Source organism: Parambassis ranga, chromosome 8 (assembly GCF_900634625.1).
Source record: "Parambassis ranga chromosome 8, fParRan2.1, whole genome shotgun sequence".
NCBI lineage: Eukaryota > Metazoa > Chordata > Actinopteri > Ambassidae > Parambassis > Parambassis ranga.
Window position 1 is genome coordinate 17754308 of NC_041029.1, and position 15537 is coordinate 17769844.

The following is a 15537-nucleotide window of genomic DNA, read 5'->3' on the forward strand; positions in this document are numbered from 1 at the left end:
ATTTTGGCTGCAGGACAAACTGTACGCAGTGGTCTACCAGCCCCACGGCCGCTGTCCTCAGCTGTGCTGGCTCCGTGCTCTGATTGTGAGGTATTCTCGTCTCTGCGGTGGTTTTTGTCTGTGCATGTAATCTGCTCAGGTTATTTGTGTTGTGGTTGAATGTTCAGATCTGTGTCTGTGCTCAGTGCCTTCCCTCTCTGTAGAGACTCCACACACACACACACACGTGTGCAGAAATAAACCAGAATACTACAAATTGCCTCCCTTTGTGTTGGAGTCCTATTCTCACTTATCATCTCCAGCTTTCCTTTTCAGGCAGCTTCTGCCATTATTGTTCCGTCTCCAACTTCTTCTCTCCGCTCCTCTCTCTCTCTTTCTTTCTCTAATGACCTGCCTGCCTGTTCCCCATTACATCTCTGTGTGGCCTGAGTTTCCTCTCCACACACACTCACATGCACCTGCCTGTCAAAGATGAAGGAGGGGGGGCTGGCTCCACGCAGCTTGCCAATCTGCTCAATATATCTGTGTGGCAGCAGAACACACACACACACACACACACACGCACACACACACCACAAGAGAGGATTCATCACACGAACTCGCTACCTTTAAGAAGTAGAAGAACGCTTTCTCACCGTCACATGTGGGAGCAGACGCAGAAAACAAATCCAACAACTTTGACAACTTTCTCTTCATGCACTCTCCTCACACTCATCACAAAATAAACACGTCCCTTTCTTACCGTGAAGGTGGGGATGGCTGTGACGAGCGAGTAGATGAGCACCGGGGGGATCTTGCTAGTGTCGTCCGGGCCAGGGTAGGGCTTAGAGAAGGTCTTGTCGTAGCAGAAGAAGCCCTGGATGTGCACAGGGAAGGTGTCCGTGTATTCAAAGTAGTAAGCCAGCAGCACCGTCCCAGCCATGATCACCAGCTGGAAATAGAACATTATCCCTCCGTTAGGAAACCCGAGGACGAGAGGTGAAGCAGAGGAGGTAGAGGAGGAGGAGGAGGAGGAGAGGAAGAGGGGAGAGTCAAGTCCCTGTTCCCCTCAGTTACAGGGAGATGCATAGGAAATACAAACCCAGAGAGAGAGAGAGAGAGAGAGAGAGAGAGAGAGAGAGAGAGAGAGGTTCAAGTGCAAGATAGAGGCTGAGAGAGAGATCTGCAGGAGGAGGCTTCTCTATTTGAGATGAAAACAAAAAACAGAATGAAAGAGGGTTCAGCAGCAACACAAGCAGCAAAAACAAAGAATTGCATAAAGAAAGAGCGAGAGAACAAGAGAGCATTAGAGCCAGAGAGGGAGAGAGGGAGAGAGAGAGAGAGAGAGAGAGAGAGAGAGGAAGGGAGGTGGGAGGGAGAGAAAGGGGAGAGCAGCCTTTATGCTGCTGGCACTCATCAAATCTACTACAGTTGAGCTGTGGGTGTATTTGTAGATAGTGTGTGTGTGTGTGTGTGTGTGTGTGTGTGTGTGTGTGTGTAAATGTGTGGTGGGGGGTGGGGGGGGGTAGCTCACAGATACATTTAAAAAAAAAAGTTGTATTTCTTCATACATCTGAACTGAATATACAAGACACCACAGAGCCCCTCACATGCTGGACTGATGTGTCAGGAATCCATCTCACATTCAATTTAATTACTTCACACGTTTTTGCCGCCCCCTGGTGGCCGAAAACAGTAGCCAGAGAAAGAAAGGATCGGTTCACTGAGATAATCAAATGTTTTCTACACCTCCTCACATCCTCAATTACCCATGAATCCCAGAACAACAGATTTGGTTGCCTAGCAACGGCTGTCCACAGACCAACAAAATCCACATGGGAGCCTGGAGTTGGAAACCCATCACATTTTACTTTGTTTTCACTTGCTGCTTGATGAAGGCAACAAGTGAAACACAACACAACAGCATCGTTTAAAACAGGCCCCTCACAACATTAAACCACCGTTACAAAGCATCGTCTCCATCTGCAGAAGCTTTCCTGCCATTTTCTTGTCACCATGGTGACATGATCATTTCAATCTATCATCTTTAAAAAGTGCTCCAGCAAACATGTCTGTCTCTGCAGGTCTGTTTCAGCTGATGATTACTGCTTTGATGTTTTTATTTGTAACAGCTGCTGAGAAAACAAACCAGTAAAACTGAAGGCTGTGAAATAATCCAAGCTAATCTTAAGTAAGGTCGCCTGTTTATTTAGAGAAAAGTTCACAAACTCTGCAAATAATCATAATAGAAAATGGATTCATGCTGCAGCACAAATAAAAATCAGCATACTGTCCTATGTCTGATAAAATAAAGATAAGATGTAAGAGTACTGCAATGAGCAATCATCTGTAATCTGTAATCTGTGCGAAGCGTTACACTTTGAGAGTGCATGTCTCTTTAGGTCGATGCAGACGGAAGCCATTTGAGGTCCTTGTGTACTAAACAAAACTTATTTGACTTATATGTAAAATAAAACAATTAATATTGTTTTTTGCATTCTAACAATCCTGCATCTGACTGATATTAATTGTTTTATTTTACATATAAAATAAAACAATTAATATCAGTCAGATGCAGGATTGTTAGAAGCATTAATAAATTATAAGGACAGGCGAGTGTTTCCTCTTTTAATCTCCTCTGCTGTGATTCTGAACCATTCAGCTCCGCCAACCCAACTTTACCTTAAAGACTGGCTGACGGACTGGCTGACTGGCGGACGGACTGGCTGAGTGTCTGTACCCACAGCTGTGGCACCACCATGGACTGTACAAACACACAGATGTATGTGGACAGAAATATGAAATATGTGCACATACACACAGGGTTGTTTTTTCTTTCTGTTTGTCTGTTTGTATGGAACCAGCCTTCATCTGAGACGTGCTTCAGTTGTCATGGTGAAGAAAAGACTGAGGAATGTTTTTAGTGAGTTTCCTTAATAATGAAAATAATGAAAAGACAAATGATGATGATGTTACTGGTTATGAAAATGTGTGCATTTGTTTGTGCATGTGTTGGAGGTGGTGGGCTGCACACACACACACACACACACACCTGGTGGTAGCTGTGCGGTGGGTTTGCTCTGGGCGAGAGGAGGTGTTCATGTGTGTGAGTCATAAGCTTCCCCTTGTTTTGCTGTTTGATGGTGTAGCACTCCTCCCCTGCATTCATCCAGCATATTGTGACCGGCTCTGACTCACACGGGATAAGAACACGACTAATTCACAAATTAAAACCAGCAGGATAACGTGCACTGTAGTGTGCACTGGTGATGGGGAACTCTGATCACTCTGGAGCTTCCAGACTAACAAAAACATCATAACTTTACCTTGTCGATCTTGTGCAGCCCTGATCATTTAGTTTGTGTTAACCTGTGAGTTTGGTGTGTTACTTTTAATCTTAGCTCTAGACTATACACCACCGATCAAAGGTCTGGGGTCTCCAGTTCTACAGCTTCTCTGATCAGCTGTGCTAACATCATTTCACAGGAGTTTTCTAATCATCAATGAGCCTTTTTAGCACGATTAGCTAACACAATGTAGCATCAGAACACAGCAGTGATGGCTGCTGGGAAAGGGCCTCTGTACACCTTTGTATATATTCCATTAAAAACCAGCCTTTATAACTAGAACAGTCATTTACCACATGAACAATGTCCAGACTGTAGTCTGATTACTTTAATGTTATCTTCTTTGAATAAAAAAACTGACCCCAAACTTTAACATGGTAAACTCACTGTTAAAGTCTTTTTAAAGGGATCCTTTAGAGGTAAAGACAAACCTTCAGTGGATTACTGTCACTGATTCTATGACTGACCACTGTACAGAGTGGACAAACATCAGCACAAATGCCATTTACGCACATTTGATGTTTCGTCTTCGGGCCTTCTTAATCTCCCCAAACTGTAATCAGGGGACAACAGTGGCTCAGTGGTAGAGCAGGGTTGTCTAGTAACCAGAAGGTTGGTGGTTCGATCCCAACTTCTCCCTAGTCACTATTGTGTGTTCACAATGTGTTCACCCTAGCCTGTGGCGCCTTGCTAGTCATTGTATGACACTGCTTGGCAGCAGCAGTATCTAAAATAAAAAAAAAAAAGTTAAAAGTCTACACTGTGTATTTCTCTTTAGCTAATATTTGTTTAAGTAGCATGAAATCTTTGTTTTTTTCCACCTCACACATACATTTTCTGTGATTCTCCAGTGTGATCGTACAGATTAAGGAGTTGTTGACATGTTGCTTTGTTGGCACCTCTGCTGTGGGTGACAGCAGCTCATTCGCGCCCTCGCTCAGCCTCATCTTCACACTCGTCTTCTTCTTCACTCCTCCGCGTACGTTTCCTTTTCTCTCTTCTGTCCCGACCTCATCAGAAAAAGAGCAGCCGAGGAAAAAAAAGAGACAAGAGCCCATCTGACCTATTTTAGCGTGGAGATGGAGGGGCGGATCGATGGGGGGGGCTGGTTTTGTCAAGATGAAAGGTCACATTAAGGCGGTTCAAGTTTGAAGCCGTCATGAGGCGACATCAGGCTGCTTGCTATGAGCGTGAAAAGTGGGTGAAGACCGACGGATGTCTTGCTCTGTCATCATCTCCCCCCTGAGCCCTCCCTCATATCACCGCTTTGAAAATGTACTTTACGGCTGTCAGATTATCAAAGCATTAGGCACGCCACGTCTCATTACACACTGACATGAGCCCGACTCAATTATTTCAGGTATATCGGGATGTTTGGAAGGAGCTTCGGTTCCTGAACGAGTCAGACAGGAAATGAGGTTTTCATTTATTTCTGAGACAGTAATGCACATCACTGATAAGAGGAGAGCTTATCTGCTCGTCATGTCTGATCTAGTGTGAATGAAAAGACAATGGACGCTTATTAAATTCACACATTTAATACAGAGCTACCTCTACTCGGGTAATTTAATTAAAAGAAAACTCACAAATGTCCCTTTGTACTTTCTAAACCTCCAGATCACTGCAGGTCACAGCGTCTGCTTTACAAGCATTTGTCTTTCTTCTATCAGCTCACAGCCTCCTGCAGATGATGTTTCCACTCTGTGCAGTATGGAATGAGTTTGGATTCAGATTATTAGCAAAAACAGCAGCCACAGGTTGTATTCTGGAGCCTGATCATGTCTTACTCAGACAGCAGTCTACAGAAAAACCTTCTGTGGGGTTCACACTGGTCCTTAGGTTCCTGTTTTAGGACAGATTTGATCGATAGCCATGCTAGCAGCACAATGCCACATCCTGTGGGTAACATGTGCGCCTGCTTAAACCAGTATGGAGGCCACATGGGGTCCTGAGCCTGTCCCAGCTGTCATCTGTCATTGAGCAAGATGCAGCATGCACCTAACCAGATGCACCAGATGGTTTGTTACACAGAATCCATCTGTGTGACACCACAGGAACCGGTTTGGAAAGCACCAAGAGAAAGGGTGACCGGATCAACCATTGGTCGGTCACTGTCTGTTATAATGTCCTTAAAAAAGCATCTTTCTATCAACCCTGTAGGCTGATGTCACTTTAAACGTCAGGTACGTCCTCTCAGGATTCACACACAAATCAAGAATCCAGCGCAAAATAACAATCCCAACACTCCTGGTTCTATTACTAATAACCAAACAATAAAAAGCAAGAACAGCTTCTCACCCCTCCAGCTACCATGTCAAATTAACTTAATCAGAAGCCGGCATGGCCACAGGTGGGACTGCAACAAAGCACTATTTAAAACTGTGCCAATCTCTGAGGGGTCAATCAGAACTGGACACCGCAGAACCTGCAAAAAGGGGAATCAAACATCCGCCTGCAGGCAGGGAGCGAGAACAGCACAAAAACTGTGTCACAAATTTCTGTGGCCACTGTCCATCCTATAAGCAAGAAAACAACTGTGCCTGCACCATGGACGTCTTTGTCTTTGATGCATCCTCGGAGCACACCTGCAACTATAACTGATGTACATCTGCAAGAGAGCATCGCCTCCACATGGAGGCTGATCAACGGTGGAGCTGATCATGTGCTGATCATGTGGCACAGAAAACACATCAGTGTGAAGAGCTAAAGATTTCTTTCTGATTATGCAGAGGAGCCATGTGAGCGCCGCAGCGGAAGGACGAGGCAAGTCAGGAAAATTTACCTCAAGTCGTGCATTATGTTTCTCTGAAAGGGCAAAGCATTCAGCGGGCATCACCCTCTGAGCACCGCCACATCCCGGTCAGCACTACAGGAGGAGATGCTGCCCTTTCCTCAGATGAATGTCCTGCTCTGTATCTCTGTTTAAAATAATACAAATGTCTCTCATTAAATATAAAACTTTGCCTCTTCTCTTTGTTTTGTCCCTTTTTAAAACACTCAGTTGTTCTTGTCACTCTTTACCTCCGTCTGCTGGACAGACAGACTGTACCTTTGACTCAGTGACTGCGATGCCAACGGGCAGCGAAGAGTTACGACAGCAGTGACATCAACATGTCTGAGAACACGGCACAGATACACGGGAAGCATTTTGGGAACGAGTCCAGAGAACAGCAGCAGCCGACGGCATGTGAAGGACACACCACAGTGAGCCCGGCTCCTGAAACCAGTCCTCCTCCTCCTCCTCCTCCTCCTCCTCCTCCTCCTCCTCCTCCTCCTCCTCCTCCTCCTCACCTGAATAAAAACATCCTCTCCTCAACCCTTTACAATATTTATAGCAGCAGACAGCTTTACATGGTTAGCCATACTTGATGAACCATATCATGTATAATATATTAACGTGAGGGGAATTTACTGTAATGCTACACCTGTGTCTGTGGCTGGGATGTTTGCACATGTCCAGCTGCCTCTGAGAGAAACCCTTTGACATCCACAGCACGGAGAGCTAAACACACAGGAAGTGAGCTGTTGGTGTGTTTGTGTTCGGGCATGTTTCATTTAGCAGTTTTAACATTTAACATGACCCTCAAGTGGAGGAACTGGAGTTTTTGGCACTTACGAAAAACAGACACGGACATCCTATCATGAAAGTCTTGCTAAGCATTGTTTGTCCCTTTGAGAGCTACAAAATGAACCAATAGTGTTATAAAAAGCAGCTCAGTAGCTTCTGATCACAACGAAATTCATCATAAAAAGTTACATATTGCGCCTTTACCGGCCGATCTCTCCGGGATTTACAGCCCCAGAAAGACTCTAACGAGGGTCAATGTGTCTTCCTGTGTCTCTGTGTTGTTCTCTGTCCTGATCTCTTCCTCTGGTGGGCCGCTGGTGTCCCTGGATGCTGTTATAGCCATGTTGCCTGAAAGAGCAGTTTTGTGTTTTTACGGATGGAGGATTTAGAGCAGAAGGACGGAGAGGCACAGGGGTCCACCATGCTGTCCATTAAGAGGTCTGCCATCAACGCACGCTACACTGCACCTGGCCAGCATGTCAGGAGTCCTGGAGGAGGAGGAAGAGCAGGAGGAAGAGCAGGAGGAGGAGGAGGACGCAGGAGGGGACTGAAAAACAATGGAAGGAGGTAAAAAGGAAAACAAAGGAGCAGGTGAAAGAGAGGGAGCGGTGGGAAACAGGTGCAAAGCATGGTGTGAAGACATCTTCCTCCTCCTCCTCATCCTCTTTTTATTTCTGCTTCTCTCCATCTCATCACCAGAGAACGAAGTAATGCACCATACATGTGTACGCTCTGTCTTCTTGTGTTCATCAGCCCTCGGTGCTGCAAATGATTGAACAAATCCTGTGCTGCACATCCCAGAAACACACATTTGATCTCAGCAGAGTGACCTTGTATTGTTTTACAGTAACTTGGAGTCCTTTACTCAGTTTGAAGCCAAAAAAACCTCCTACCAACCGACACACTGCCAGCACCAGCGCAACCACCAACACCACCCACGCTCTCTACTCCCACTCCGTGTCTTTGTTCCTCTTCTCTACCTTTCATTAAACACAAGCAGTGCCATGACACAGATCTGCACACAGGAAGAGCTCCGTCATCCTAGTGTGTGTCTGTGTGTGTGTGTGTGTGTGTGTGTGTGTGTGTGTGTGTGAACTGGAAACAAACAGGCGGTCAGTGCTAACTACGGCTCCACAGCAGGAGTTGGAACGGCTCAGTGGCCTGTACCGATCTCTAATCTATCATTCTAAATACATGCGAAGGCGTCCTGCTGAGGCCTGGGGACTGGGACACAGACAACAACTCAACAACACAGTTAGAGGATTCCATCTGATGTATCAGCAGTGTGGCATCCAGTTTATTGTCGTTCAGTGTAAAACAATACTTTTCTTTCCTTCAGTTGGTTTCAGTTTTAAGGATCCAGAGCCTCCTCTCAGACTTCCACAGAACGTCCATCAGCTAATTCTATGTACATTTAAAGCCGGTATGTGATGTCATTTTTTCATTCATTTCATTTTTTCACTCAGGAGGTCAGGGTGTGCGTCACCCAGACATCGCTGCTCTACACACTGCAAGCTCTTCCATTTCACTCACTGTTCAGCTTTGTTTTCACCTGTGGTTGGGGCTAGACATTAGGCAGATATGGACCTCATCCTACATTTTCCTTGGTGAGGATGGGCCCATCTGAACCTGAAGTAGCACCCACCCAGTGGGCGCTGTCTGGAGTAGAACCTGTTAATAACAGTAAGTGCTGCAACATCCTCCATGCTGCTGTGTTTACTTGTGTTCATCACCTATACACCAAACACAACGAGCATCACCACAGCATATTCATGATGGCTGGAAAGACAACAGTCGCCTCACACCCCTAAACACTCAGCAGCTTCTATCGATCTGTAGGATTGATTCTGTCTAAGTGGGATCTGGCCCAAAACACTGTCATGTTGCTGCAGCATCTTTGTTATTTCCACGCTGACAACCTGCTCAGTATGATGACAAACTGCCACATTAAAATAGACTGTAGAAGTCTATGGCGTGCAGCTTAAGAGGGATACATGTGGAGCCGGTGGTGCATTTAGGGTCCCAACAGGAGGAAGAAAGGAAAGGAAAGATGGGAACTGGGCCGAGGTGAGGCTGCTGGGACAGATGCGTATTTGTTAGGCAGGTGAGAACAGAAAAAAACAGCTGAAGCAAAGGGAGTCAAAAGGGGCCAAGAGAAAATACGATTACTGCTATAATCAGCCTACAGCCCAGTCCTCACTCACTCTGCCAGCCATCCTGTCCAGTACACAGACGTGTCTGCGCTGTGGTCAGACACACACCTCTGCAGTGCACACACCACCACAGGGGAAACCCTGTGTATGCACATTACACCGATTACACTGCAGCATAACAGCTATTACAGCCCACAAGCTGCCCTGAGTCTGCCAAGTCACACAGTGCAACCTGTGTGTGTTACTCGCTCCTCATGAATAAGTGATGTCAGAGGAGAAGTCAGGAGCACGGAGCAGCAGATAAAAGAGTCCAGTTTGCTTTCTTTGGTGATGAGGAATGACCAGAAAATGTGGAGTGCGGCTCCAAAGGAACATTTTAGGCTGAATGTTTTGCTATACTCATCAGCTTCTTGGAAACTAAAACACAAAAGGGGTGGTGGACACCAAGAAACCACAATGACAGAAACTAACACACAAACTAACAGAACAAATGTCCACGTCCATTGATCTACACTCCTGTGTTTTTAAAGTCAGCTGTAGCAGACCCTTTGAACTCCGTGTTTGTTTTGTTGGAGTGGATGTGCATCTATGTATTTGTGTTTGTGCGTCTCCTCCGGCCTCCACATACATGTCTGAGTGGTTTGTGGTGTAGTCCGGGGTCACTGTTGGTTGAAGCGGGGAGACTTCCTGTGACAGGTGTGAAGCTTTCAGACTGTTCCCCACCATTAAACACACCACCTATTTATAGAGACAGAGGAGGCGGAGCCCCCAGACGCTGCCGTGATGCTGAAGTGTTGCTCAGGTGTTAATGAGGCTTGTGGGATTGATGCATGTGACATGAGAACTTTGTATGAGTGTGTGTGTGTGTGTGTGTGTCAAAGTGAATTCATCAAGAAACCTGTGTGCTGTGTGTGTTACAACTCCTGTTGATAGATCAGAGCCCAAATTATGTGGAAAAGCTTCAGCTGTGTGACAGCAGTGCCCTCTGGTGGAGAAACGGCAGCAACATGTCTGCATATCTGTGCTCCAACAGCTTGAATGGAAATACATTAACTCTGTGTATGCTGCACAAAAGCAGGGTTAATTCTCCAGGAGCAGCATCAGAACACAGAACTTTTTACATTACATGTGTGTAAAGAAATCATTTTATGTTTCTGGTGGAGGATTAAGATGTTGGTTGCTCATGGGTGTAATTTAGTCGTGACAAAGGCAGCGTTCACACCCACGCTAACTCAACAGAGAGTGTGTGATGATCTGCGACATGGGAAAGTCGTGACAGCTCTGAGCTCATCAAAGCACGGAGCCAAAAAATCATTTAATCTGAGAAGGCGCCTCACCTTAGAGTAACATTACATGAATAATCCTTATAGTTACTTTTACTTTTATTTAGACCCTTCATATATATTGCATCAAGGATCAAATTAGAAAGTCCTGAAAGCTGCAGTTTGTCATGAAACTCTTTAAACTGGGTTTCCTGAGGTGAAGTGTTCACAATTTGACCCAACTTTCAATAAATCACATGACAGTCGATGTGCAAACCACTGAAAGGAGCTGAAAAAACAGGATTTAAAGAGGTAGAACGGGGGGAAGCTCTTTACAAAGAGCTCTCTGTTCTCCACAGAAGCACGTTAGATTTAAACAGGAAGTACTTCTAAACTGCAAGTGCAGTTAATATACAGAGACATTCATCTGTCCAAGTTCTGTATCCATAATTTAAACTTGTTTAAACAAGCATGTGTCACCAAACAGAGAGGAAAACAGAGCTGAGTAGAAATTAAGGGTTCTGTGTGGCTGTGAATGGAAGGGGAGAAAAAACACATATAAGTGGTGGTTGGGGAGAAAAAAATGGGAAATGACGTTGCAGAATGAAAGAGGAGAGACACGCAGAACAAGATGGCTGAGTGGGGGGGGCAGTGATAGAAAAGGTTGTGACTTGAGATTAGGGCAGGGAGGATGAAAAGAGTCAGAAGAAAGGGAACAGAGACGGAGAATGAGTCTGGCTGATTGGTTTCCATGGTAACTGCTGATGAGGTGTGTGTGTGTGTGTGTGTGTGTGTGTGTGTGTGTAAGGGGCCTAAATAAAAGAGCGGGTGCTTCTGGCTTGGTATGGATCACTGTCACCTCTCTCTCTCTCTCTCTCTCTCACACACACAGATATTGAATACTGAGTGTGTGGAGGGGGGGGGGTGCTTGATAGGCTGCGCCACACCTTCCTTCCTCACTGCAGGCCATCCATAATCAGCTCTAGTCTTCATTTACTGAAATATAACATCGGCCTATAATGAAACACACACACACATGTTTGGATGATAGTTTTGTTTTATCGGTCTATTACATCTGAAATCTCTTAAGTCTTTATCTTCAAACAAAAACAAATCTTTAATAAAGACACTAAGAAATGAAAAATGTATTTAAAAAAAATAAGAATATAATTACTTGTTTTTTTAGTGTTAGCATAGCATGTGTTAGAGTCTCTGACACTCATATGTTGGTATGTTAGCCATGCTAACGCTGGATCTGTAAGGGTCTGTATGACGCACCGTACGTTTCATCCTCTGAGGATTTATGTGAGTGGACATCCGCTAATTGTTTGTGTCAATGCAGATTCTGAATTAGAGGCGAGGCCGTGTGTCTGTCTTTAAATATAAATACAACTGAACAAAGGGATTCTGTCCTGCCAGTTGACTCCAAGCAGACAAAGTATAATTCCAGTCTAATCTACATTCAATCTGAAAATGCTGTAAATACTTTATTTCCACTGTCCCTCTCTTATTGCTCTCCAATGTGCCTTTTACATTTTCCAGTCAGAGAAGCACCAGTATGGAGCCAGGAGGGACGCCAGGATACAGCAAAGACCAGGACGCATCAGCTGACCAGTGAGATAAACAGTAGAAAACATGTTCTTCATCTTTATCTGGTCACTTCCACTTATTAACAGTTTGCTGCCCCAGCGCTGCAGGAACGGCTGATTAATCAGCCTGTTCCAGGCGGTTAATCATGAAGTCAATCATTGATGAGATGTTTGCTTCAGAACCTGAGCCAGCATAATCTGGGAAACACTCATGTATGCATCACGGGTTTACACAGGTTGGCTGTGATTTAGTGTCATGTTCACTGCCAGCTTGTTGTATCCAGAAAAACTGGCTTCAAATCCTGCCAGAGACAGAATATGCAAAGACAAAAGTGAATCTGTTGAACACTGCTCGGGGACGTCAGCGCACAGAAGGACAGAGTTCAGCCTGGCCTCATGTGTGTGTGTGTGTGTGTGCTTTCTATAAAGTCGTACACATGCTGAATGCAGCTTTTCAGAACCAGAGATTAATGGTATAATAAGAAGGTATTTTCTAATATTCAGAGTCAGAAAAAAGGAAAACAGACCTTTGAAAATCACTGAGAGAAAAAAGAGAAAAGAGAATCTGTGAAATCTGTCTGCATAGCAACAGCTGTTAAAATGAGACCAACCCACTTCCACTTCTACTTCATTCCAACAGGCCGACTGTAAGATTAAATAATGTATTTTAAACTAAAGTATCAGGACTATTTACACTAAACTGCTGAAACAACTGAACAGATCAGACCAGACAGAAACACAAAGCCTGGTAACACCTACAGAGGAGGGACGCCAGGCCGGACCTGTTCTTAGTTTCTTCTTATTTTACTTAACAGTAAATTAAACAATCATTCATAATATCAAATTTGATTTTTTAAGTGTTTCTTTGTTGACTGTACATCACAACAAAAATATTGGATACATTTTATATTTCCTAAAACAAACTACAGAGACTGTGACTCGTCTTGCTTTTATACAAAGTTGCATGCGTCTCTAATGTCGACCTCCATTCTGAGCAGTGTCCCGAACAGTCCACCGTGGACCTTAAAGCAAAATGTGCAGCATCACACTTTATACAAAAAAACATTTTCACATCAGAGTCTGTGGAGATCCACTCGCTTTTAGAGCCAGCCGCTCGTGGCTGCAGGCTGAACCTCCTCCTCCTGGAACCACACTGGTGCTTCACTTGTTTGTTGACACACAAAATTTAACTCTTTCACTTATGACCACACTCATAAATGAATCAAAGCACAGAAACTGTCACACACTGTTTTCTCCCCAAAGAAGACGAAAGCCTCTTACAGCCACTGTCCTCCTTTCTTTGGCCCTGATTGTCTATCTAGACAGAAATACTCTATATCTCAATCACACACACACACACACACACACACACACACACACACACACAGACACACACAGATGCAGAGTTGGCGAGGGAATTGACTGAGACCTGAGGGCTGAGAGCTGATGTGTGGGTGGCACGCAGCAGAGTGGCCTAATGGAGCTTTTACAGTGGATTATAACCAAAGGGACCAGTGTTTCAGAGACAGGCTCATATCCAGGTCCCTTCTTTATGGTTGGGAAGACACAGAGGTACAGAGCAGTGGGTGGAGAGGGAATACGTGTCGAGGTGTTCGCGTAGAGGGCGACTACAACACTGTCGCTCCACACTCAGTCCACCTTCTTACACACAAGAGTGCAAGAACTGCTGAATAGCAGGTAAAAAAGGCACCAGAACACAGCGTGCATCCCAAAAATCTGGACAGTCCAGTCAGCAGAGAGAGAGACCACAGCCAGAGGTGACCAACCAGAGACTCAAAATCTCTGCTGCACAGGCCGGTTTGGAACAGGCTGCGGTTCACACTCCAACTCTCACAATGGTGGAATGTTTTCGCCTCACTTGGAACGAGAAGTGCTGGAGACCCTCTTACACATAGAGCGGCAAACATACCCAGGAGCAGCAGGACAGAGAGATGTGAGAAATGTTATTTTTGTTGTTATATTTGGCCAATAAACGAATAGCTTCCAGCCAGCACAGTGACACACTGTGTCCAACATGTCCTCACAAATAAGCAGCACATACAGGCGATATTCACCCAGCACAGAGAAACAGGTGGTAACATTACTGCTGGACGGCCATGACAGAACACCTGGAGGTGTGGCTGATGATCTGACCGTGGAATTGACATATATGCACATAACGAGACACAAGACACCACCTCAGGAGAAAAGCCTCCACATTTGGTGGTTACTACGTCCCCAGATGTGACACATAAGTTGCTCTGACTAAAGGAGGGCTTGAACTTCCATAATATAATGCATCCCCTCACTTAGAGTCCGAGCAGTGTTATTGTAGTGAAATGATTTCAGCATCTCTGCACACATCCTCAGGATAATGCAGCTTGTTATGCACATCGAGTCACATCAGTACAAATATACATAAAACCAAATATGCAAATCCAACGTGAGCCAACATCTGCGTATGCATCTGCAATGCAACGAGGCAAACAGCTCCTCTCATCTGTTACAGAACAATGCTTCGAATGCATGGAGTACTCCAGCTGATTTGTTGGCTTAGCTGAAGCCGAGCTTCTGGACTGTTTGTCTAATCAGATTACCTCACCAGTTCTTTTTATTCTCCAGCTCGGTTATGATTTGGTGAGGGCTCTGGGACTTCCTCTGCCCTCTGAGTCATCTGTCTGACTGCTCTCACAAACAATGTGGAGCATGCCTTCCACAAGGAGTGAAGCTGTGTGTGTGTGTGTGTGTGTGTGTGTGTGTGTTGTGATCTGTACAACACGACTCTGGGTCCCACAAAAAGAAAAGCCACTCTGCCTGCACCCAAAAGCACCTCGATGAATCATGCAGTTCACAAACATGCTGTGCACAACTGTGGCCACTTTCTAGAATCCTCGGCTGCCCTTGGTGCTGGAACAGACCAGGACCTGTGGCGGCGAGTGAGAGTGTCAGTGTGTTTGCTGAGCTGCCCCCAAACTCCAGCGTTCAGCCTGAAATATTTACCACTGAGCTGGATGACAGACATCAAGCTGGGGGTTAGAGTCGAACCAAATCAAACCAGGATCAGGCCCTTTGCTGGGTCTGCACGGGGAGGAGGTGTTTTTTTTTTAATATTTGATCCTGTTTCTAATGTTGGTGCCTATAATGCAGCAACAGAGCAACATAAGACATGTTCCTGCCGCTTACCTCCACAAACAGGAAGCAGGGAACGATGGAGCTGCTGCTCTTCACGCCCGGCTTCTCCTCCATCGCCATCCCTCTGTTCGCCGCTTCTTCAAATGTCCCCTCGAACCGGACCAGCGCTCTGTCTCCTTAGCCTGAAAGATATAGAGAGAGAGTCGGTCAGATCAGGCCACCTGCCAGGCGAGGATCACGTCCAGAGTGCGAGATTAAGTGGAATCCATTCAAGACAAACGAGCTTTGCCTGAGCACACTGCTGTTTCACTTCATTCAGCGTGATCCTTCCTGGGACTGTTTTATCATTTCACCATGAATATTTAACACATGCACTAAAAGTGAACTTAGGAAGTGCTGTCATTGAGATCACTAAAGTTTGGTTAAGTTTTGAATCATTGTTTTATAATGATAACCAAAGCAGGAACAATATGTCTGGTATATGCGGTTTATTTTAAAGGCAGGGTA

At 45.2% G+C, this 15537-nt stretch overlaps 1 protein-coding gene across 5 annotated transcripts in view; it reads right to left on the reverse strand.

Annotated features, from left to right (window-relative positions):
• The window catches only part of LOC114440205 (phospholipid phosphatase-related protein type 5-like), a 118238-nt gene that overhangs the window by 19207 nt on the left and 83494 nt on the right, over nucleotides 1–15537 (reverse strand). For all 5 annotated transcript variants that reach the window (XM_028412531.1, XM_028412534.1, XM_028412530.1 and 2 more), the window contains 2 exons: nucleotides 15082–15212; nucleotides 743–931 (listed from right to left, as the gene is read on the reverse strand). In XM_028412531.1, coding sequence (XP_028268332.1) covers nucleotides 743–931; nucleotides 15082–15150 — 258 coding nt within the window. In that variant the 5' untranslated portion in view covers nucleotides 15151–15212. The remainder of the gene's footprint in view (nucleotides 1–742; nucleotides 932–15081; nucleotides 15213–15537) is intronic.